The 23,021-nt window shown below is 43.2% G+C and overlaps 1 protein-coding gene across 1 annotated transcript in view; it reads left to right on the forward strand.

The window, feature by feature from the left end:
* Nucleotides 1-23,021, forward strand: part of LOC139646218 (ryanodine receptor 3-like) — a gene marked incomplete at its 5' end in the record, with an annotated part of 105,574 nt that overhangs the window by 77,773 nt on the left and 4,780 nt on the right. The window contains 34 exons of the mRNA XM_071522163.1: nucleotides 93-174; nucleotides 1,139-1,269; nucleotides 1,396-1,514; nucleotides 2,275-2,473; nucleotides 3,735-3,829; nucleotides 4,273-4,418; nucleotides 4,577-4,664; nucleotides 4,790-4,882; nucleotides 6,294-6,461; nucleotides 7,039-7,098; nucleotides 7,268-7,399; nucleotides 8,029-8,141; nucleotides 9,383-9,767; nucleotides 11,259-11,371; nucleotides 11,670-11,721; nucleotides 11,842-11,898; nucleotides 12,978-13,077; nucleotides 13,428-13,507; nucleotides 14,143-14,219; nucleotides 14,315-14,388; nucleotides 15,984-15,998; nucleotides 16,882-16,962; nucleotides 17,097-17,185; nucleotides 17,301-17,429; nucleotides 17,730-17,834; nucleotides 18,039-18,120; nucleotides 18,373-19,664; nucleotides 19,812-19,864; nucleotides 20,681-20,843; nucleotides 21,056-21,142; nucleotides 21,305-21,508; nucleotides 21,617-21,747; nucleotides 22,184-22,226; nucleotides 22,776-22,903. Of these exons, the coding sequence (XP_071378264.1) occupies nucleotides 93-174; nucleotides 1,139-1,269; nucleotides 1,396-1,514; nucleotides 2,275-2,473; nucleotides 3,735-3,829; nucleotides 4,273-4,418; nucleotides 4,577-4,664; nucleotides 4,790-4,882; nucleotides 6,294-6,461; nucleotides 7,039-7,098; nucleotides 7,268-7,399; nucleotides 8,029-8,141; nucleotides 9,383-9,767; nucleotides 11,259-11,371; nucleotides 11,670-11,721; nucleotides 11,842-11,898; nucleotides 12,978-13,077; nucleotides 13,428-13,507; nucleotides 14,143-14,219; nucleotides 14,315-14,388; nucleotides 15,984-15,998; nucleotides 16,882-16,962; nucleotides 17,097-17,185; nucleotides 17,301-17,429; nucleotides 17,730-17,834; nucleotides 18,039-18,120; nucleotides 18,373-19,664; nucleotides 19,812-19,864; nucleotides 20,681-20,843; nucleotides 21,056-21,142; nucleotides 21,305-21,508; nucleotides 21,617-21,747; nucleotides 22,184-22,226; nucleotides 22,776-22,903 (4,966 nt within the window). The remainder of the gene's footprint in view (nucleotides 1-92; nucleotides 175-1,138; nucleotides 1,270-1,395; nucleotides 1,515-2,274; nucleotides 2,474-3,734; nucleotides 3,830-4,272; nucleotides 4,419-4,576; nucleotides 4,665-4,789; nucleotides 4,883-6,293; nucleotides 6,462-7,038; nucleotides 7,099-7,267; nucleotides 7,400-8,028; nucleotides 8,142-9,382; nucleotides 9,768-11,258; nucleotides 11,372-11,669; nucleotides 11,722-11,841; nucleotides 11,899-12,977; nucleotides 13,078-13,427; nucleotides 13,508-14,142; nucleotides 14,220-14,314; nucleotides 14,389-15,983; nucleotides 15,999-16,881; nucleotides 16,963-17,096; nucleotides 17,186-17,300; nucleotides 17,430-17,729; nucleotides 17,835-18,038; nucleotides 18,121-18,372; nucleotides 19,665-19,811; nucleotides 19,865-20,680; nucleotides 20,844-21,055; nucleotides 21,143-21,304; nucleotides 21,509-21,616; nucleotides 21,748-22,183; nucleotides 22,227-22,775; nucleotides 22,904-23,021) is intronic.

Raw genomic sequence — 23,021 nt, forward strand, 5'->3', positions numbered from 1 at the left:
CCTGTCGATTCCTGTGATTTTAAGTTTTGAAGTGAACTCCGGTTTTGCTATTGATGAAGAAGATGTTAATGTGTCGTTGGTTTGCGTCCCAGTGGATGACGTGCAGCTGTCCTGCTACCGCATCCTGACCTGCTTCTACTCTCTGGGAACGGGGAAGAACATCTATGTGGAGAGGTAGGAGGTCAAGCTGCTCACCCCAAACCGTGGGACAGCACCCAAAATGGCTTAATGACCCAGTTAATGAAGCAGGGTCATTAAGTTTATGAATCCCTGGAGAAGATGAATGCATGCTGTAATTTGTGTGATACATGCAAAACGGTATCCGGGTGCTCTGCAATAGCAATACATAAACTAGATTATGAAAATTAACAGTTGCCAGTCATAAAAGAAAACATTGGCTTTTTGGAAAATAGGCTCTTTGATTAAGTTATGCTCGCGACGAGTTCCACTTCAGTGTGTTCAGCATTAAGTGCTCTGAAGGGCTTTTGAGATGCTGCAAAATAGCTCATGCACTCCATTAAGTATGCTCTAATTTGTATGCTACAATATATGTGAAATAGTATCTGTTATAGGCTGGAAACCCAGGTTTGGTGTTTGGTCAAGGAGCAGGCAGGACAGTGATTTTATTTTATGAAATTTATTCAAGGAGGTAGATGTCACGGCCTTGAGAGAGAGAAGCAACAGTAACACAGAGTGCAATGAAATTTTTCTCTCTAAACCAGTGATTCTGTCTCATTATATCCTTCCCTGACCTGCTGATAATGCCCCCTCCAACAGCCAGTGGCAGCCATAAAACCTCCTAAAACTTTTGTGGGCTGGAAAAATTTCTAACCTTGAGGGCACTCAAGTGGTAAATTACCAGTCAAAACACCCCTCTCACTTTTGACCACAACCTTACCTTAGCTATCTGCTCTGATCAATCCTGGCATCATTTAGAGCTTTGTGTGAGCCCTCTGTGAAGAAGACTAAGCAGTAAAGAGTGCTCTAAAACAATCCCCAAAATGTTAGGTTCTCTTTCCAAGGGGAAGAACAAAGTACAAGAACAAAGCTCTTGATATGTATCATGTAACAACATCTTTCTGGTATTGATTCCTACTACTTTATGCCTTTATATTATGTGTTTACGTGTGATTTCCAGGCATCTGCCCGCTCTGGGGGAGTGTCTGGCGACTCTGGTGGGAGCCATGCCTGTGGCGTTCCTGGAGCCCCACCTAAACGCTCACAACCCCCTTTCTGTCTTCAACACCAAGACCCCCCGAGAGAGAGCCAGTGAGTGTCCACCTGAACCTCCTTTTTACCTTTTATCATCATCACTGTTTATGCACTTCTTTAGTTTCTATGACGAGTGCCAAGAAATCCTGATTTCTAACTTGTTGTGTCCATTTCATCATCTAGTCCTGAGCATGCCAGACACGGTGGAGGAGATATGTCCGGAGATGCCGCGTCTCGACAGGCTGCTGAAAGACATCAACGATGTGTCAGAAACTGGCGCTCGCTACACTGAGATGCCACAGGTCAGGAGGGCTGATGGGATGTTTCAATGTATACTAGCAGCTGCTTTTTTCTGAGGTGTTTGGTTCCAAAATGAGACATCTGTCACTTGACAAATGTGACACTTTGTCTCTTGGCTCTTTGCATACAAAATTCTACACCATTTTAAAGGATGCAATTGTTATTTTTGTAATAATGAGTGATGAATGTGGATTAAAATAAATAAATGAAGTTGGAAATGCACTGCAGTGAGAATAATACTATACTGTGAATACAAATCTCTGGTGTATACAATTATTTATTTATAGACTTTAGCAGCAGGACTTTGTACATCAACAGCCTCTAGTGTGGAACAGATATATAACTATACTGTATATTCCTGTATATACATTTTGCAGAGCTAATATTATAAAGGCACTATTGGCCTTTTACAGTATTGGTGTTCTCTTGCACCAACAACGCATCAGAGAGATGGCCTGAGAAAATGAGATTTCAGCGCAGTGACTTTTGGTTATTCATTCTTTTTTCACATTTACTTAGACCTCTGTTTGGAGAGAATAATCCTTAACAAAATCCCAGAATGTTTGTTCTGAAAATTGGGCCTAGCGAGGCTTGTGATGTTGAATATGATGAGTAACAATACCATAAAAAATAAATGGCAGATAGATATAGATCAGATAGTCTTAAGTTTCTTACCCCAATTACTACTGTTGGTCCCAAAAATCCTGCCCTTGATGCCATCAGTGATGCAGCCATCATACGTTCCTGCTGTCTCCTGTGCAGGTGATTGAGGTGATCCTTCCCATGCTGTGCAACTATCTGTCCTACTGGTGGGAGAAAGGCCCGGAGAACTCGCCCTCCGGCGCCCTGTGCTGCACCATGGTGACCTCCGACCACCTCAGCATCATCCTGGGGAACATCCTCAAGATCCTCAACAACAACCTGGGCATCGACGACGCCCCCTGGATGAAGAGGATCGCAGGTAGGCGCCAGGATCAAGGATGTTAGAGGAACGAATTTGTGATTAATGGGGTTCCCACTGGTCAGGTGGTGATTTCCCCATAGTGAATTTACTTTCCACATAGGAAAAGTCTGGGAATTTGATGAATTCCCCGGGGAATATCAGGGAATTTTACAAATGGGTCACTTTACAGGAATATACTAGAATGGATTTTGTTGTTTTGCAAGCACAACTGGAATAGAAACTAGACTGTTCACTGTTTTCTGTGCTGAAAAACATCATTAACAAACCAGGAAGGAATAACATTTTTAGGTCAAGGAAACACTGACTTAGTTATGGTAAGTCATGGAAAAGTCATGGAATATTACATCAGGGCCCCCGGTGGGAAACCAGGTTTAAAATAACGTTTCACTTCTTGTAGAACATTTACATTTTTAGTGCACGTACCTCGGTGGGAGTTCACGAAAGGCCAAACAACATAATTGGCTGCTCTGGGGAGCCGTAGCCAGCAGCGCTTTCTCACTTTCATTGTTAAAACCTCATTTGGGTGTTGTGCTTCCAACACATTTACAAACAAGGGAAATTAGACAAAGGAAATGTTATTCCATGCATCCTATATTGAACATTTCATGAAATAATTTTTCCTGTTTCAAATGGATTTTGAGAGCTGGGGGGAAAAATATGGTGCTGACAGCGATCCCATGGTAATGAATACATTTTACCACAGTGCTTTAGCTTATTCAACGCCTTCTACAACTTAAAGGAATACAGCAAGTTTTTGGAAAACTGGCCCGTTGGTGAACTTACCCATTAAGTGGTGAGAACATAGACCCCAAAATCAATCATGGGTCCCGAGATAGTTCGCGCCAGAGACACTTTAGCATACATTATGTTGAGTGATAGTAGGCGACTAGCATTATCTCAAAAGTAAGAAAATGAGAACTTGTAGCAGCTCTAAAGATTTAGTCAAAGAAAACAGTACTTTAAATAGAGTAGAACTCTATTTAAAGTACTGTTTTAAACTGCCAGGGATTATCTAAAGTGCTTCCATAGGCGGTGGGCAATGGGAGACTGTACAATTAGAAATCACTGCACAGCAGATGAATATGTGGATCTACTTTGGTGTTTAGTTTCCCATAATTTCACAGTGAGTTGACCAACTGGACAATCTCTCAAAAACGTGGTGAATTGCTTTAACCATTGGTCTCTCAGTTGGGTATTGCAGTATGTCCAGAATAGACCCCCCACACACACACAATAATTCAATTGTCTCCGTCTGCAGTCTACTCTCAGCCAATCATCTGCAAGGCTGGAGCCGATCTGCTGAGGAGCCACTTCCTGCCCACGCTGGAGAAACTGAAGAAGAAGACGGTGAAGGTGAGAGGAGAGAAGATGACTATATTTATAGTTTGATGTGATCGCTTAAAATATACATTACATTACAGCTGCACATTTTGTCCAGTGCCCCATATTACCTGTGGTTAAAGTATATTTTTAGCTGACACCCTCGTTAACTGTTACACCTTAACGGTGACACCACCATTAACTGCTGAACTTCTATATTTGGGGCTGTCAGCTGCCCATGGAGCTAAACCAAGAACATTATGTCCGTAGACACTGGCTACTGAGAGACAAAAATACCTTTCTTTTAATTCGTACAATATGTGTTTTCTGGGAGAGAATGCTGGTTGGGGATTATCACCGCAGGGTTGGCTGGATGGGTGAAAGCTGTATATTGTGCGCCTTTTTTTTTTTATTTATCTGATTGTCTTTAGAAAACACACAAAATTGAGATGATTGTTGACGTTCCCCAAACTTAGGTAGTGGCTGAGGAGGAGCTGCTGAAGGCGGACAGTAAAGGCGACAACCAGGAGGCTGAGCTGCTGATCCTGGATGAGTTTGCTGTGCTGTGCAGGGACCTGTACGCCTTCTACCCCATGCTCATCCGTTATGTGGATAACAACAGGTACGATATACACAACTACCGGCACCATGGTGTGAGCTTTTATCTCAGGACGATGTTAGGATTTCAGGTTTTTGAACACACAACTCCTGTTCATTTCCAGTGGCATTCCAATGGTGTTTTATGCACCTATATCTGGTTTGTGTCTTTGTCCACTGCAGGTCAAGATGGCTGAAGAAGCCTGACGGAGACTCCACCGAGCTCTTCAGGATGGTGGCTGAAATCTTCATCCTCTGGTGCAAATCACATGTAAGTCTCAATACACCAAACTGATCAATTCAGCCTAGTATTCCACAATAATGAGGGTTGATCTCAGAATTGCTCTTGAGGCTCTCTTTCGTGATTCTCTCCTTTTCTCTGTCCTCTGAACTCAGAACTTTAAGAGGGAGGAGCAAAACTTTGTGGTTCAGAACGAGATCAACAATCTGGGCTTCCTGACCGGTGAAGGCAAGGCCAAAATGTCCAAGGTAAGGATACTGATCACTTCCATCAAATCCATCATAAATTCACCTCCAATTTAAGGGCCGATAGGTAAGTGTAGATGAAGTAAACATTGAGTAATCTGTTGATCAATAATCCTACCAACCCCCGCTGATCTATTCCCCTTTAAATCAACTGTATACATTTCTATTTTAGACTCACTCGGTAAAGGTAAGGCAACTCCTCGGTCTTCCCAGAATATCTCTCTCCCACTGGAAATGGACCTCTTCATCCTGCAAGACATCTGTCCTGTCGTAATGAACCCCCAGAGATGGAGGAGAACACATCTTCCTTCTCTCTCGGTTTAATTTGGACTTATCTCTCTCTTCTCCCGTCCGCCACCCCCCCCCCCTTTCACTATGTCAGCACTTCGGAAAAAAGCACAACACTGAACACTTTCACTTTCCCCCCGACGGGAGCCCCAAGCGTTCCAAGGCTTGCCATTTCAGAGACTTTGCTAATGAAAGGAAATGTCCTCACAAGCGTTTCTCCTATGCCATCCTCCCCACGCGGGTTTTGATAGATCCCCGGACATGTGCTGAACAAGCCGAATATGAAGATGTGAGATGTTCTACGTTTCAGCCGCATGAGTTCTTACCTCCTTGATTGAACTGTACACGGGGGTTTTATGACAAATGGTTTCTCACGCGTACATTTGCAGTGGTAAATGCGAGTCAGGCCATTTGTTTTGATGCTGACAGTGTTTGGTCCGGCAAACACTTGCCCAGCTGTCACTGCGAAAGTTTGAAGTTTATGCGTTTTGGCAGAGCCGGCCAGTGTATTTATTTGCACTCTTGGGGTGTTTTGACGTGAGCGCTCACAGCGGAGAAAGGCTCTTCGGCTCTCGATCCCGGAGGACTCCGTCTTTTACTGATTTATGTCAGAGAACCTTGGGCCCGAACATCTGATTCAGCTAATCAAGGGCTTGAAGTCGAGTCGCATTTTACATTTAGCTCCGACAGCTTAGTCACTGCAACATAGTCATTTTTTTTTTAATCCCCTTCCCCTCGAAAGGCCACTTTGGCTTTTTTCCACCCTGCCATTGTAATGTGAATTTGTCCTAAATTGACCTGCCTAGTAAAATAAAGGTTGAATAAAAAAAAAAGTTAGGGTTTAGGCTTAGTAGAAAGTAAAAAATAATACATTCGGATGCCAATCATCAAATTCCAGTGTTACTTAAAACATTTTGTGGTACATTGTGGTCCTCAATGGAAGCCAAAATAACAATAACTTGACATACAACACAAACCACAATAAACAATCAAAACATTACAGGATATACATGGCTGAATATCCTGAGCCCCACTTCATTTTCACAGCTTTGGGATGGAACTGGATCTGTTTTGCTCCCTAAACCACAGTGATCATATAATAAGCTCCACTTGTCTCTCTCTGCAGTCAGGTGGGGACCAGGAGAGGAAACACAAGCGGCGTCGTGGAGAATACTACTCCATCCAGACCTCGCTGATCGTGGCCGCCCTGAAGAAGATGCTGCCCATCGGCCTCAACATGTGCACCCCGGGGGACCAGGAGCTCATCTCCCTGGCCAAGATACGCTACAGCCTGGTGAGCTGCCATCTTACCACCCCTTTCTCTTTAACTGACTGCTGAAGATGATGGTGTACATGAGTACATGATGAGTCCCCATTTTACATGGGGACTCATCATGTACTCTTGTAGAGGCCATTCTGTGGACCTCTTACAGTACACTGCAAAAGTTATTGGAAGATAATTGGTGTCAAAAAGTTTCACCTGTTCCTTGATATTGCAACTTTTAAACTCAGACATCTATTTTTTGTGCATATAATGTCGTGACAGATATGAATAAAAAGGTAATATAGGAAATAGAAAAGGGATAAAAAATACAATACAATTTAAAATATATAGATAGAGCATCTTCATAATACTAATAAAAGGCTTCTACTGGCTAAAACGAATTCTCACTATGATGGCAACTAACAGATTTACAGAATTACAGATGTCTGCGGTTTATAGATTTACAAATTCACAGTCCAGGGCAAAGGGCCTATATGCAGGATGTGCCAATGAGCATTGTTGACTATTCACATTATCAGATATAGCTGTAGTATACTAATCAAAAATTGCATATTTTCTAATTCATAAACACTCTTTCCCATCGTAGAAAGACACGGATGACGAGGTGAAGGACCACTTGCGTCTCAACCTCCATCTCCAGGACAAGGTAAGCTGAGTATGGGAACATGCACTTAAGACATCAGACCTTTTTAACCCCACTGGCTTTGTTGTTCAGTATATTAGTAATAGCAGCAACAGCAGTCATAGTAGTAGTAGATGTAGTAGTATTGTTAAGCATAATTTGATATTATTACATGATTGTGATTGTGTTGTAGTCTGATGACCCAGCAGTCCAGTGGCAGATGAACCTGTACAAGGAGGTGATGGCGAAGAGCGAACCAGCGAACCCAGACCACACCGTGGACCGAGTCCAGAGCATCTCTGCCGCAGTCTTCCACCTGGAGCAGGTAAAAACACACACACACACACACACACACACACACAAAATATATAGACACTTACACCTTCCAGTACTGTCACAAAAATATCAACAATCCTAAGCACTGTGTTATTGCTGCTAAGGATGACACAGTGGGTAAACTTAATTAGACGTAGTAGTTTCATTATGTAATGTAATGTCACTGTCAAAATTAATTGTGATACTTTGGTATGATTACTGTAAACAAATGAGACCCCCCCCCTTCCCTTCACTCCAGTGGTTTTCTCTTTGTCTCTACTGAAGAGGATAAACATGTCGGAAGTGATTTTTCCATCAGCCTCGTTCACTCTTTCCACCACCTGCCATTGCCAGAAACCGTGAAGGCTTTGGCTCGGTTTACACTGAAAGAACAGCGCCCTCTTCCTGTCTAATGCCATAAAGCAATCCAGCAGATTTCCCCAGAAACCCAACCAGGGTGGCACACGCTGTAAAATGCAGTGTAGAGTCTTCTCGATGATGGTCTCATTTGTTTACAGTAATTATATGAATGTCTCAAAATCAATGTGGGAATAGTTTGTTACTGTTAAAATGTAACGTCACAACAGTTTCTTAATGTTTTATCATGATAATTGAATGATAACTTCCTTTGTTTCCAAGGTGGAGCAGCCTCTGAGGAATAAGAAGTGTGTGTGGCAGAAGCTGCTGTCCAAACAGCGTAAGCGTGCCGTGGTGGCCTGCTTCCGCATGGCACCGCTCTACAATCTACCCCGGTGAGCCTCGCACACCTTTACACCCATCATACTTCTGGAACTGATATGAAAATGTCAATAATTACATATTGACATGCACTATTTATACAACCCAATTACGACATTGCTCTAACCGAACATAACAAACCATCACCAAATAGTTTTGGGAGGGAGGGGCATATTTCTTGATTGTGTGCCCATGTAAACCCCTCATCACCTCCCTAACGACATTCTCTCCTCTGTGTTGTTTTTTTTTATTTTTTATTTATTTATTTATTTTTTTTTTTGGCATAACACTACCCCATCCTCCCCCAGATACAAAAATAATAATTACTTCCTGAACGGCTATCGGGAGGTTTGGCTGGAAAGGGCGTTCAAAGCCTCCAGCTTTGACCGCCTGTTCTCCTTGCTGACGGTAATGTGACACTGCAGGGCGAATGCTTCATCTGTTCAACCCCCCCCCCCCCCCCCCCCCTTCATCCACCAGGCTGTGGACCGACCTCTGCCTAGCAACCAGTTGTTTTTGCACTGTTGATTCTGATTGGTCAGCCAGAATGAGCTGAGTACTGAGCGAAACAATTCAATGAACTTTTATGTAGAAAGTGGAAACACACTGCAAGGAAGGAAGAGAGAGAGAGAAAGAAAGAAAAATCTACTGCATACAAACTTGACTTTCATTAGCTAGCCAGCTGGTTTACAATATTATGTTTGGTTGCAGTAATGTAAACAAATTTCTGCTTTTTATGTCATGTTGCTTCCTGCTATTATGATGATTTAGAGATGTGCTAGTGATCCTTTGTCATCTGACATTTCCCAAAAAGTTGTGTCATTTTTCAACATATCTGTGAGTCTTAATTAGAGAAAATACTTGTGTGGCTTTCACCGACACGCGTGTAAACATGTTAATGGCACGTAAAACATGGAGGAAGGTGTCGCCCCCGACTGGATCCACCGATGTGTTGGAAAATGACTTATCCCCCCCTAAGTTGTGCATGTTCCTCTAATCAATTTCACAGCCAGAATGAAATAACTGTCGGTTAATTCAGTGACCAAACGTGACCAGTCAGAAGAGCCAGTGGGTCCCACATCGACCAATCACCACCCTGCCTGAAATGCACTTCCTGTAACCCCCCTCCTTCCCCCCCACGCCTCTCCTTCCTGTCTCCTCCTAAAACTCACCAGAACCCGCCCTAATTGCCACTGTACCTCCCTTCCCACTCCCCTCCATTCCTCCCCACCTCCCCTCACCTCCCCCTCCCCAGGCATCGCTCTATCAACCTCTTCATCCCGGGCTATCAGAGACTATGGATAGAGGCAGAGGAGAACTCCTTTGAGGAGAAGCTAGTTCAGGATCTGGCAGTAAGTACTGGGCTCGCCTTGCCCTTGCCCCCCGTGCCCTGCGTTGGCACCCCTCTGCCGGTCCTGTCTGCCGAATGCTTCTTTAGCTCCGCGCCCGTCGAGCCTTGGGAGCGCGTCCGGGTGGGGACCTCGCCCAAAGCGCCCAGGGGCCCCCGCTCTAGCCGTGCGAAACCCTTCAAACTGAGATCCGTCAGGGGTCAGAGGCTGCATGACCAACTCAGGAGACACAGGGCCCGCTCCGGCGCTCACAGCTCTAGAAAAGCAGGCTATGCCTTTCTGCCGGCAGTGGTAAGGAGGGCCTTTCACTAGGAGGCTGTCACTAGCTGTCTCGCTGTCAGATCTGGAGTCAACCCATCAGTTGTCGTTTCGTCTCCGCTGTACTCTGTAAGTCTGTAGTGTGAGTGTGAAGGTGACGTTACGTTCTGTGGCCGTGACGTCAGTGGCATGCTCGCGTAGTCATGTGAAGATCACATTTCATATTAGATCTTTGTATACAGAGGTACAGCAAATTCATTAAAGGATAAGTTCATTGTTTTTGGACCGATATATAATTTGTCTCTTACATATCTGTAGTACTTGGACCCACAGAGAATATTGGCTCTTGAATCAGCTGTCAGTTGAAACAGAGAGCTCCTGTTGCTAGACCTGTTGCTGCTAACAAGCAGTCCAAACAGAGTTTGTCAAAATATCTCCAAAAAAGCCATTTGTTAAACATAAAAGTTGAAAAATACATAAAATAAAATTAGCTCTGATTTCATGATGCAATTCCTCCATCACGCACTTTCACTAATCAGGAAATCACAGAACTATTTTTCTCTGCCGCAGCACAGACTGCTGTGGGGTGAAAGTACATTACTGGCGGAGTGATCTAGTTTTGTGGAGGTTCAGGACTGAGGGGAAATAGTGCAGTACTGCTGTTTTCCGGGCTGTGGATATAGATATGTTGGTTGGTCACCATATCATTTTCACAGACTGTTTTTTTGGAGATAATTTGACAAACCCCATTTGGACTGCTTGTTAGCAGCGAGAGGATAGGAACAGGAGCTCGCTGTTTCAGCTGACAGCTGATGAAGGAGCCAATATTGTGTGCGGGTCCAAGTACTACAGGTATGTAAGAGACAAATTATATATAGGTCCGGAATCGATTAACTTATTCTTTAAAACCCTAAAACTTGCTATTGAATATTATTACAGCCTTAGATACAGTAGTACAACATATCAGATCATGATTCACTATTGCTCATATGGGGAAGATGATATTTTAGTTGTCAGAGTAACGAGTAACTGCACCAAAATTGAGGAGTAACTTGTCCAATTCTACCAGTTTGGGCTCTTGGAGACTGGTATAGTTTTGATAGTCCCTCTTTGACGAGCTTGTGTACCGTTAGGATATCATTCTCCATGTCATATTACCAAATGGCTTACTGCTTGCATCTGTTTGACTGCTGTAACATGCATGAGTCTGAGACCTGGTTCCTACACAATTCATTCCACACTATAACCTCCTTGTCCTGTCCCTTCCACAGATCACCAGGACATGACAAACCTCACCTGCATGCTACTGCTAGTTGAATGTCAATGACTCATTTCAGTGTTTTTGACAAGTGTGTGAATGGGCGCAATCGTCCGTGAGTATTTTCCTGAGAGTTTGTGAAAATGTTGAGAGGCCGCTCCTGAATTGGAGCTGTGGTGGGATGATTCCTTGTGAGAGGGGGTGAATAGTGATCGGACGGCACGCTGTGGCAGAGCTAACTGATAAACGCCTGTGGACTCCCGCAGAAAACCCCGATGAAGATTGTGGAGGAGGAGCAGGAGGAGGAGGCTGAGATCCAGCCAGACCCTCTCCACCAACTCATCCTCCACTTCAGCCACAACGCTCTGACAGAGAGAAGGTGAGATAGTTACATAACTGAATATGAGAGAGTATGTTATGGCTTTGTAAGCATATTTATGGGGTTTAACAGGGTTTATGGGAAATGTGGTCTTAATCTTGAGAAACATTAGCACTGGTGTGAGATAGAGGCTACCAATCGTCTTGATCATGGTCTCATTTGTTTACAGTAATTATACCAAGGTATCACAATTAATTTTACAATGATATATTCTTGTTTAAAGTCCTACACATTACCTTTAAGAGAAAATAAATTATTTTTCAACATACAACTGTTACATGACTTTGCTTCTTTTCAGTTACTTGGAGGAAGATCCTTTATATATTGCGTATGCAGACATGATGGCAAAGGTGCTGGACCTTCGATTTCTCCTCATTGATCAACAGTATATTCTGAAACACATGTTACCTGTCTACTTTTCTATCAACTTAATATGAGCTTTGACCTTTAACCTTCGCTTGTGTCGTCAGAGTTGTGCGGAGGATGAGGAGGAAGAAGAAGAGGAAGGGAAAGAGAAGACATTTGAGGTATGCTCTCGTTCAGGTGTTGGTCTTGTGAATATTGGATCTGGTTGACTTATAAAAACAAAGTCCAATTTGCAACTTATATTGTTCATTGTTTCTTTAAATCCTGATTGGTATTCAGGAAGAGATGTTTAAAAAAGAACGCAGTGTCTGTTATCCCACAATGAATTCAGAGCAGAGTTATAGTTTTGGACTTTTCATTAGTTTATATTTTAGTATAGTTTTCAGTTTTTTGTTCAGTTTTCACCTTAGTTTTCATTAGTTTGCCAGTTTTAGTTTAGTTTTTTCTTCTTCTTTTTTTAAACGTTTACCATTAGTTCAGTTTTTATTTAGTTTCAGTTCTAGTTTTAGTATTTTTTGTAGGAATGGTATTTTATAAAGTTATAATGATAGAAGTTCAGACCAGGTATTTTGTATATATTTGCAACAGGTATTGTGTTATACAAAATATAAATCATTCTTTTAAAAAGGTATTTACACATATTTTTCAATTAGTGTTCAGAAAAAAAAGCCAAAAATCCTTATTTTACTTACTTTAACAAGTAGACACAATAGTTTCAGTGCAGTTCACAGAATCTCATTTTTATTTTCATTTCAGTTTACGACAGTGTGTTTTAACACCTAGTTTTCATCTTAGTTTTAGTTTACTATACTAACCTTGATTCGGAGAGACTGATCCAGATACTCACTGCAGAGTCAAACAGCTTCTCTCTGCTGGCTGGGAGGGCTGGCATCTCTCCGCTGGGGGCTTCGGTGCCGTGCCTTTAATAATGGGCGAGGGTTATCACAGCTTGAAGGTCTATGGGGAAATGCAGTGTGAGGCCCTGTCGCTGTCTCATCTCACCGCTCCCGATGGAAAGTATCCGCAGCGTATTTGTCTCCGTCCTGATGGATGTCAAGCCAGTGAATAATGAGAAAAGAAAACTATTATCATTGCCAGTTAGACAGATAGTGTTAGCACATCACCCTGAGCTGTGGATAGAGAGATTATGTCATTGTGTTGATGATGCAGGTGGCTGCTCTGACCTTCCACTTTCTTTCTTTCTGTGTGTGTGTGTGTGTGTGTACGTATGGCCCCTCAGGAAAAGGAGATGGAAAAGCAGAAGATCCTGTATCAGCAGGCGAGGCTGCACGCCCGTGGGGCCGCTGAGATGGTGCTGCAGATGATCAGCGCCAGTAAAGGTGATGATAATCTGATCTCTCTTGCCACGGCTGCCAAGAATTAAATTAGTCTGGCTTTCAGTGGAGAGTTTTAGTGTCCCAGGATGGCCTGAATGCTGTTTCAGAGGCTTTTCCACCCTGACAAGAAGACAATTCTGGGGGAAACACTGAATACTTGCAATTTTTTTGGCAAAAACAAGTTAATTTTGTCAGCGTTTTTTTGCAGAACCTTCTGCTCTAAACCCAGTGGATTCCTCTGTTAATTGACTTGCTTCGTTTATAAGTCAAAATGTGCTTCTCCCTTCTGCCCTCTTTGTTAACACAGTGTTTTGACTTGCAGCTGTTAACTGGCACTCTTCCTCTCTGTTCAGGCCGTCTGGGCCCCATGGTGACCTGCACCCTCAAACTGGGCATCTCCATCCTAAATGGAGGCAACGTGCAAGTTCAACAGGTCAGGTCATACAACCCAACCCAACCCAACCCAACCTTATCATTCAACATTCACCTATCTATTCTATTTAACCTTTTTTTTTTATTCATCTATCCATCCATTAACATCTATCTACTTTTTCCAAATTCAGGTTTGTCCCCTAGAATGTAATTGAAAACAAAGTTTATTTTGGTTATTTTGGCTTCAGATGTATCCTAATGCAAATTAGTAATACAGCTTTGTATAGTATAGATCTTTCATTAGTTTTTGTTTTTATATAGTAGTAAATGTTTATTTCATTTTCAGTTTAGTTTTAGTTTTCAGGGTGGGTTGGTCAGTTTTAGTTTTAGTTTTTTATTTATGTTTTTTTAAGCAAATGTTTAGTTTTGGTTTAGGTTTTATTTAGTTTCAGTTGTAATTTTTGTATTTTTGGTAGGGATGGTATTTTTTTTAAAGGTATAAGTTAAAAATAGGTATTTTATATATGTTTGCAACAGGTATTGTGTAATACACATACTGTTTAATGTTTATGTACATGAATTTTTCAATTAGTGTTAAGTAAATATTACCAAAAATGAATTATCTTTTTACCCAAAACCTAAACGAAAAGACAAAATCTTTGTTAATGCTTTCTTTCTTCTCTTCTCTTATCCCAGAAAATGCTTGATTACCTGAAAGAGAAAAGAGACGCAGGGTTTTTCAAGAGTCTCTCAGGACTCATGCAGTCTTGCAGGTGAGTGTGACATTAACCACACCGCAGCACAGGAGAGGGAACTGCTGCCCAGACATCAAGCCCCCCGCGTTTGACTTTCGAATTTCTTCCCCTAGTGTCCTGGACTTGAATGCATTCGAGAGGCAGAACAAAGCAGAAGGACTTGGGATGGTGACAGATGAAGGATCAAGTAAGTGAAGACGAGTCAAATTAGATTCACCATTTGATAATCAGGATCGCTCCTTAGCTCCAGGCTTTGGCTGCTGTTCTCTTGAAGTTCAGTAGATGCCTGTTGTTGAAGCACCTGTAGAAGTGATTTCATCCCTGATAACAAAAGAACATAAAGATACTGTTTAATTGAGCCCTCTTTCCTTCACATAGCTAATGCCGAACCTTGGCTACTGTATGTCTCTTTCGCCACTGTCTCTCCTCAGATCTCTGTCGCATTGCCTCAGTGTCCATTAAAAACTTTTAGTACATGCTAGTGTCTAACTTTTAGTTTCTGAATGGCCCCGGTAGACGAAGCAAACATCAAATTGCATTGCCAGTAATGTGAATTTTGATGAGTGCACATAATTACTGCTTGCGCTACAGTCCCGGAGTCGCCGAAGCGATCAATGTGGTGTTTTTAACATTTTCTTTTCCAGTCAATATGGCAGGAGTGAGTTGGGAATATATTATGGTACCTTGTACTACGCAGCATGTATCCGGGGATGTAGTGGAGTGTAAACCCGCCTTCTGTCAACTCAGTTTACCTACCTTTTTATTGGTGAAACAAGAGTTTAACCACCTTTTCAAGCTATTACAAGCTTTTTAAGCTTTCAATTGTATCTTTATTATACACTTTTTAATATAGATTGTAGCAAATTGTCTCAGATTGGCGTAAATTACATGAAAATAAGGCTTTTTAATGTTTAATCCTTATACAGTATAATTATATATATATTGTTTATGTAGGCGGTTGTTCACCTTATGATGATCGAGTTAGTTTACTTACCACTACATCACTGTATATATCTGTTCAGGCAGGGGAGTAGAGAGACATTGGACAGATGCAATAGGTGGTCTGGTAGATTTTACTTCATAATATGTCATAATATTTACAGAGGCTTTGTTCCCCGCTGTAATGTAAAGGGAAATGTGTACTGGAATATCGTCATCGAGGAGCGTAATCATCACACGCGAAACGCCGTCCTGTATCACTGTATCACACGCAGCAGCGGTCTCGCCGAGGGATATTTTGATGCTGGGTGTGTCCTGTCCTGTCGTCTGTGTGAGAGCAGGGATCTGTGCTGGGCCTCAATCAGTAGGAAATGTGGAGCCACAGCCAACACGGTCCAGCATTAACACAAGGCCCCGCATCTCTCCTGAACCTGCCGCACACTCACTTCACTTGGCACTTTTCACATCCAACTATGTCCGTCTCTTCATCCTTCAGTCCTCCGCTGTACATTTTCACCAAATTCTGTCTTTAACAATTCACTGTTACTCCTTGTGTCTCTGTTACTGTTAAGAATTTTTTCACCGTGACCGAATATGGTACACATCTCGTCCTAGACGCAACACAGACACAACTCAGGCAGGCGTCCTATAATTTCCCCCCAATCGTCCCTCCTAAAACAACTTTTTTTTTTCTTTTTAACTGCATGACGTTGTCTTTTCACTCGTAGCCGATGTCTTCATATCTCTCTTCTTCGTATTGTAATTCAATGTCCTCTCTTTTTTGCTTATGTCTACGTGTATTGGTTGTCTCCTTCCTGTCATTTTAAAACCCATCGATGGCAGTCAACTCTGAGCGGGGTAAATAGCAAATTTAGATTGTCCTCATATGGCTATGCTACCATCCTGAATGTCTCCTCCATATCTGTGGTCCATACACCCTGCTTTATTTGATACCCAGCCCTTCCCTCCCCCATGCCCAGATGCATTAACCAAGAGCTCTGGTCTATAGGGACACACTATGCATGCTGATTGTTAGTGTACACAAAATGTGGATCTCCAGAATCCATTGCTTGTCCTTTGTGTGAATTTACCATTTCCTCCATGTTAACATGTACTAATGCAAATCCTATTACTGATGCTCAAATCTCTGGTTCTGAGGCTATCAATACCATCTCCTAAGGGTGTGACTAAAGGTTCGTGGACTCCACAGAACCTCCACAGCCTAAGCAAAGCTTTGTCTTGCTTTGGACTTGGGGCCTATTTCACAAAGCTGGTTTCCATACAGATGTTTAACTTTCACATGGTATTATCTGCCTCCAGAAATGTATTTTGCTCATTTTGTCGTAGCTCTGTCGAATGGAGTATCAGGTTGATTCAAAGAGGGTAATGTAACCACGTCTGTCCTCTTTTCTGAAATGAAGTCCCTCATCAGGCCAATCTTGCCCTACATGTGAAAGTTATCTGGCTACCCCCAGCTTATTGAAATGTCCTGGTGTTTCACTGTTGTTGATGAAAGAGCATTTTTACAATCAGCACTTTGGATTCAGATTTGAACCTGCAATCTAAAGGCCCTGGACTTCAAAAATGTTTGGAACATGAAACCTGACCTGCCTGCCTCAGATTGAAGGCATCTGAGGGCAGTTTCATATATTATTAGAGATCATATTGTGTTAATAATGACTTATTAAATGACTCTGTATGAATTCGGTGTTGTCTTCACCAATGTCTCTCTTCTCCCAAGGCTCCAAGGTGCTACAGAATGATGAGTTTACTAAGGATCTCTTCCGGTTTTTGCAACTTCTGTGTGAGGGCCACAATGGAGGTGAGGACATCTTCAAACGCATGCATTTCCATCAAAAATACCAGTATTGCCTTATTTGTATATGCTATGAATTTTAAGATTAGCTCTGCCCACCTCATAAACATTGGTCAATGAGAGAATGTTTCCCGTGTTAGATTTCCAGAACTTCCTGAGAACCCAAACTGGAAATACAACTACAGTCAACATCATTATTAGCACCGTTGACTATCTACTTCGCCTTCAGGTGTGTGAAAAACAAATGTACACCCAAGAAAAATGCACACACACACTACCATCATCGTCATCATCATTGTTAATTCTCATTTTCAACAGTATACTAATGTGATCTTGCTCTTTAGGAATCTATCAGTGACTTTTACTGGTACTACTCTGGCAAAGACATAATCGATGAGACTGGACAAGTCAACTTCTCCAAAGCTTTATCTGTGGCCAAGCAGATATTCAACTCACTGACTGAGTATATTCAGGTAAGACCTTAAGCGGAGACCTCAAGTGGCAACACTGAAAACCCTGAAAATGACTTTGAAATGACTTTCAGGGTTATGGATGAATCTGTTCAAAACCATTGTCCTCCTGGGAGATAACACTATCTATATCAGTATGCTACTTAATATGCAGGTAATACTTAAATGCATTTGCTCAATGGCATTTCCTGTCAATTCAAACCTGCTCTCCTTTTGTCCTGTCCTGACCTCATCCACCATATGATGATGTTCTTGTTTTCTCCTCTTTCCCATCATCCCCCTGTCCTGCTCGTCCTCCTTCAGGGCCCCTGCATTGGGAACCAGCAGAGTCTAGCTCACAGCAGACTGTGGGATGCAGTTGTTGGCTTCCTGCATGTATTTGCCAACATGCAGATGAAGCTGTCTCAGGTACACTACCCCTTGCCTTTTTAAAGCATCTTCAATTACAGTTTTGCGTGTTACGTTAGAAAAAGCAGGTAAAGAAGTTGGAAAAAGGATATACTTTTGAAAACATTCACAAAAGTAACTTTGCAGCTGTTTTATGATGCATTCATCTTGTCATTTAGGCAACAACAACATGTATTTATGAGTGAAAATTTGATCTCCTCGCAGGACTCCAGTCAGATTGAGCTGTTGAAGGAGCTGATGGATTTGCAGAAGGACATGATTGTAATGATGCTGTCTCTGCTGGAGGGTGAGAGTCTGAAGCTGTTGTTGCATCTCAAAGGGATGACTTAAGGGACAACAGGAATCATTGTTGGTTGTAGCTGTTGAAAATACATATGAATATATTATGCTTGTGCAGTAAATGTGGAATACAAATGTTATAAACCAACTGATTGTATTTTTTCTGTAATTACTCCACACATTGAAAGATGCCATTGCTTGTAGATGAAAATGCTACATGAATGGCAAACCCTAAAGTCTGTGTGCGTTCCCTCTCTAGGTAATGTGGTGAATGGAACAATTGGAAAGCAAATGGTTGACACTCTGATGGAGTCCTCCAATAATGTGGAGATGATCCTCAAGTTCTTTGACATGTTCCTCAAGCTGAAGGACCTGACAACCTCCGACAACTTCAGGGAGTACGACCCCGACTGCAAGGGCATCATTTCCAAGAAGGAGTTCCAGAAGTCCATGGAGAACCAGAAGCAGTACAGCCAGTCGGAGATCGACTTCCTGCTTTCCTGCGCAGAGGCTGATGAGAATGACATGTTCAACTACGAGGAGTTCGTGGAGCGCTTCCACGAGCCGGCCAAAGACATCGGCTTCAACGTGGCCGTGCTGCTGACCAACCTGTCTGAGCACATGCCCCACGACTCCCGACTGGCCACCTTCCTGGACCTGGCAGAGAGCGTGCTGAGCTACTTTGAGCCTTATCTGGGGCGCATTGAGATCATGGGCAGTGCGAAGCGCATCGAGCGGGTGTACTTCGAGATCAGCGAATCGAGCCGCGAGCAGTGGGAGAAGCCGCAGGTCAAAGAGTCCAAGCGCCAGTTCATCTTTGACGTGGTCAACGAGGGCGGAGAGAGCGAGAAGATGGAGATGTTCGTCAACTTCTGCGAGGACACCATATTTGAGATGCAGCTGGCCTCGCAGATCTCCGAGCCGGACGTGGTGGAGCGACCCGAGGAGGAGGAAGAGGAGGACGGGCACAGCATCCTGGACGAGTTGACCAGTGAAGAGGAAGACGGCACTCTGGAGTCCGCCTCAGCCTTCACCACCGCATGCCGCTCGGTCAAGAATAAGATCGCCAGTGTCCGCCAAATGGTTTCCATCAGCAGCATGCGCAAGCAGTTCAAGAAGATCAAGAAGCTGAGCATCAAGGAGATGATCGTGGGCTTCTTCTCCTTCTTCTGGATGCTGTTCACCGGCTTCTTCAAGGGAATCTACAGCCTGATCTTTGGTTTCTTCCACCTCATCTGGTCCTCCATGTTTGGCGGCGGCTTGGTCGAGGGAGCCAAGAACATAAAAGTGACGGACATCCTGGGCAACATGCCTGACCCGACCCAGTTTGGTATCCACGGCGATGCGATAGAAGGGGAGAAAGTGGAGGCGGGCGAATCATCAGGAAGCATAGATCTAGCCATGGCACCGCCGGCTGACAAAGCAGAGGTCGACATGATGATGGAGATGCTGAATCCGCCGCCCAAGAAGGAAGGTGGAAAACATGTGGACCACGGCCTGGGTGATGTTTCTGAGCTGAGTGCCGACTCCTCCACTGCCGACCAAAAGAAGGTATGCACAAATTTCATGTATGAACAAGATTTTATTGAATTTATATGATCCATGATTTAAGATGATCAATCCATGCGGGATGGTTTTACAGTATCACTTCCGTTCAATCCCTCTCAGCTCATGAGTTTGTGTCGCACTTCCATGCAGAAAGCCGCTGCTAAGCCCGCTGAGACTCAGGAGTCTGAACCAGAGAAAGCAGAGTGAGTAAAATTGAATGAGGGGAAAAATTATTTACACAAAACAAATATAGCTGCAAGTGCCAGTTGGCAGGGTCCAAGCACCTGATGAACTCTGGGGTGAATGTGTCATGTGGGGCAATGTGCAAGTGTGATCCCTGTGGCATGTTGAGTATTTTGAAATTTGTTCGTTTGTACTGTATACAATGACTGAGATATAAATACAATGGATGTGCATGGTCATTTAAAGTTATGATGTTGCTAGAGCGGCACCTATGGGTGAAATGGCACCAAATTTTGCACGCTACCCCAGAGTTGACCCATGCACATGTGTACCAAATTTGGTTAAGCGTTCATGAGTTATGGCACTTTATATGTATATTTGGCCCCGCCTACAAATTCTGAAAGCCAATTGTAGCAAAATGGTATGCAATATCAAAAAACTACTTGACTTTGGACAAAATGTCAGAAAATGTGGTCAGGTGGAAATGGGCGGGGCCTATATGGATAGATGCGGAATGAGCCTAGGAATCTTGCTTCTATGACTTATGGTCCAGATGTTATAGGCCAAAATGTAAAGTTGCTTGCTATAGCGCCACCATGCAGCCAATTTGACGTGGTTTTTGTTGCCTGAGTAGTGGCTGAGTCTCTGGACCTATCTGCCAAGTTTGGTTGCTGTAGATCTTACGGTTTGTGAGATTCAGGTACTTTTAGGGCAGAAGAAGAAAAAGAAGAAGAAACGGCATAATAATAATCCGTACAAAAACAATAGGGTTCCAGCACTGTGTGGCTGGACCCCTAAAAAGCACTGGAAAGTATAAACAAACTTCACTCATACAGCACAGAGAATCAAGAGAAGGAGGATAAACCAAAGGAGGAGTCGTCTAAGGAGCCGGTGGTGGAGGAGAAGCCCAAGTCCAGATCAGATCACTCTAAGGAGCAGTCGCCTGCCTTCATGTTGACTGTCTTCGCTGTTCTGGAAGTCTATGTGACCAAGTTGCTGGTGAGCCCTGACACTGTTCCTTCATGTAAACCGTTTCATAGTGTCTTTACTGGAGGCCGATCCTGCGGTACTGTTTGGTTTTGCGAGCATTCCAGTTCCCACTGAGCCGTGATCTGCATTCATCGGCTCTGAAATGCTCATAGACAATTGTAAAGCACACATAGCCGCAGTCAGCAGTCGGTTTGATCATTAATCAAACTCTGTGCTTACAGAACTACCTGGCCCGTAACTTCTACAACCTCCGTTTCCTGGCTCTGTTTGTGTGCTTCGCCATCAACTTCATTCTGCTCTTCTACAAGGTAATAAAGCAACCTGAACATTTTAGGGAAACTGAAGGACAAAGGTAGAAGAAGCCTTTTTCCAAAATGTTACAATTGTCTCATGAAGAAAAAACACAACGCCAAGGTATTCCCTTAGGGACATGACTGATCGTATGCGCGGTGTGTCCTTCGTTCTTTCAGGTCACCGCTGAGGCCGCGGAGGAAGACGAAGAGGACGACCCCTGGGCCAGCAGCGACGAGGACGACGATGAGGACACGCTGTTCGACATGGACGAGTTTGTCCTGCAGGAGAGCACCGGCTACATGGCGCCGACCCTCCGCTTCCTGGCCATATTCCACACCGTCATCTCCCTCGTCTGTCTGGTCGGGTATTACTTGCTGAAGGTAAAGATAATCATATCACTAGTTCTATTGCTTTAACAGTCTCTCTCTCCCGCTCTTTTCTTGCAATGAGACTTTTTTTTTTACATCTCCCCTCTCGCCCCCCCTTAGGTTCCCGTGGTGGTGTTCAAGAGGGAGAAGGAGATCGCCCGGAAGCTGGAGTTTGATGGTCTGTACATCACCGAGCAGCCCTCCGACGATGACATCATGGGCCAGTGGGACAGAATGGTCATCAACACCATGTGAGTCGTTTTTTGCTCTGTGCGAATACAATCTGATCATCCGAGATAACGCCTGAAACTGAGAGGAATGGCCACCATTTCAGGATATCAGTTCATAAATGAGAGATTTCATTCCAAAAGGCTACAGATCCATTTTTAGAAAGAACATATTACCTATAAATATGACTCTGAAATACAGATGATCCCATCCCTAATGATATTACACATTTAAATAAATGTCCCAAGATATTGAATGGCTGTAATGATATCCATAAAGTTTTAATGTCATGCCAATAATCTTGTCGGTGCCCCATCTAATTTTGGAAGGAAACTCCTCCAGTCCAATTTTAATGACTAAATGAAACTTCTCTATTAGATGCATTTTATCAGATGTTAAGTTAATGCAATCACTGCTCAGCCGAGTCAAGATCGTTTTTTTCTACACGTTCCGTTGCAGGTCCTTCCCCAACAACTACTGGGACAAGTTTGTCAAGCGTAAGGTGAGTGCGGAGGGGCAGCAGATGGTCATCGTCCACATAGTGTAATAACTTGTGATGAGCTGAGTCGCATGTTATTAGGATCCCTAAAAGCTGACACAGCAGTGACAGCTAATCTCCCTGGGGTCCTCGACACAAAGCATACAGCACAAAGCTTAAATACTCTCACATAGTAGAACAAAACCAAAAATAAAAGTCACAGACCCCCAAAAAGACACAAATTAGGCCCCCATTTGATAAGACTTTGTCTCGGGGACCCAAATGGGAAGATTGTTGTTGATTTAGTGTTGAATTGTATAACTGTTTATACATTCTTTAACAGTGCTGATGCAAGCCATTCTTATATATTCTCTAATTGGGATAATTTCTAGTGAATTCTAGTAAAATTTAAAAAACCCCTGGAACCCCCCTTTTAGGAACCTAATTTTAAAAACCACTGGCTTATACATTATACAGTTATTTTTTCGGTAACACTCTCTGGAAAGTAGCTTTCTTGCTCACAGTTGAGAGTTGAGTGCTGGAGCTGACCTCTGCTGTCCTCCCCGTGTCTAGGTGATCAACAAATATGGCGACCTGTACGGGGCCGAGCGCATCGCCGAGCTGCTGGGGCTGGACAAGAGCGCGCTGGACTTTGATCCCACTGTGGAGACCGTGGAGAAGGAAGCCTCGCTGGTGTCCTGGTGAGAAATGAGCCCTCGTTTTCACACAGTTTCAAGGGGCATTAGGTAATCTATGACTAATACAGTATATACCTCTCTCAACAGCCAGTAGGAATTGCAAGTCAAGTGGAAAGTGAGT

The sequence above is a fragment of the Centroberyx affinis genome, unplaced genomic scaffold, assembly GCF_046629955.1.
Source record: "Centroberyx affinis isolate AG114_WGS23_722 - 3 ecotype Tasmania unplaced genomic scaffold, CSIRO-AGI_Caff_v1 ptg000963l_1, whole genome shotgun sequence".
In the NCBI taxonomy this organism is placed as follows: domain Eukaryota; kingdom Metazoa; phylum Chordata; class Actinopteri; order Beryciformes; family Berycidae; genus Centroberyx; species Centroberyx affinis.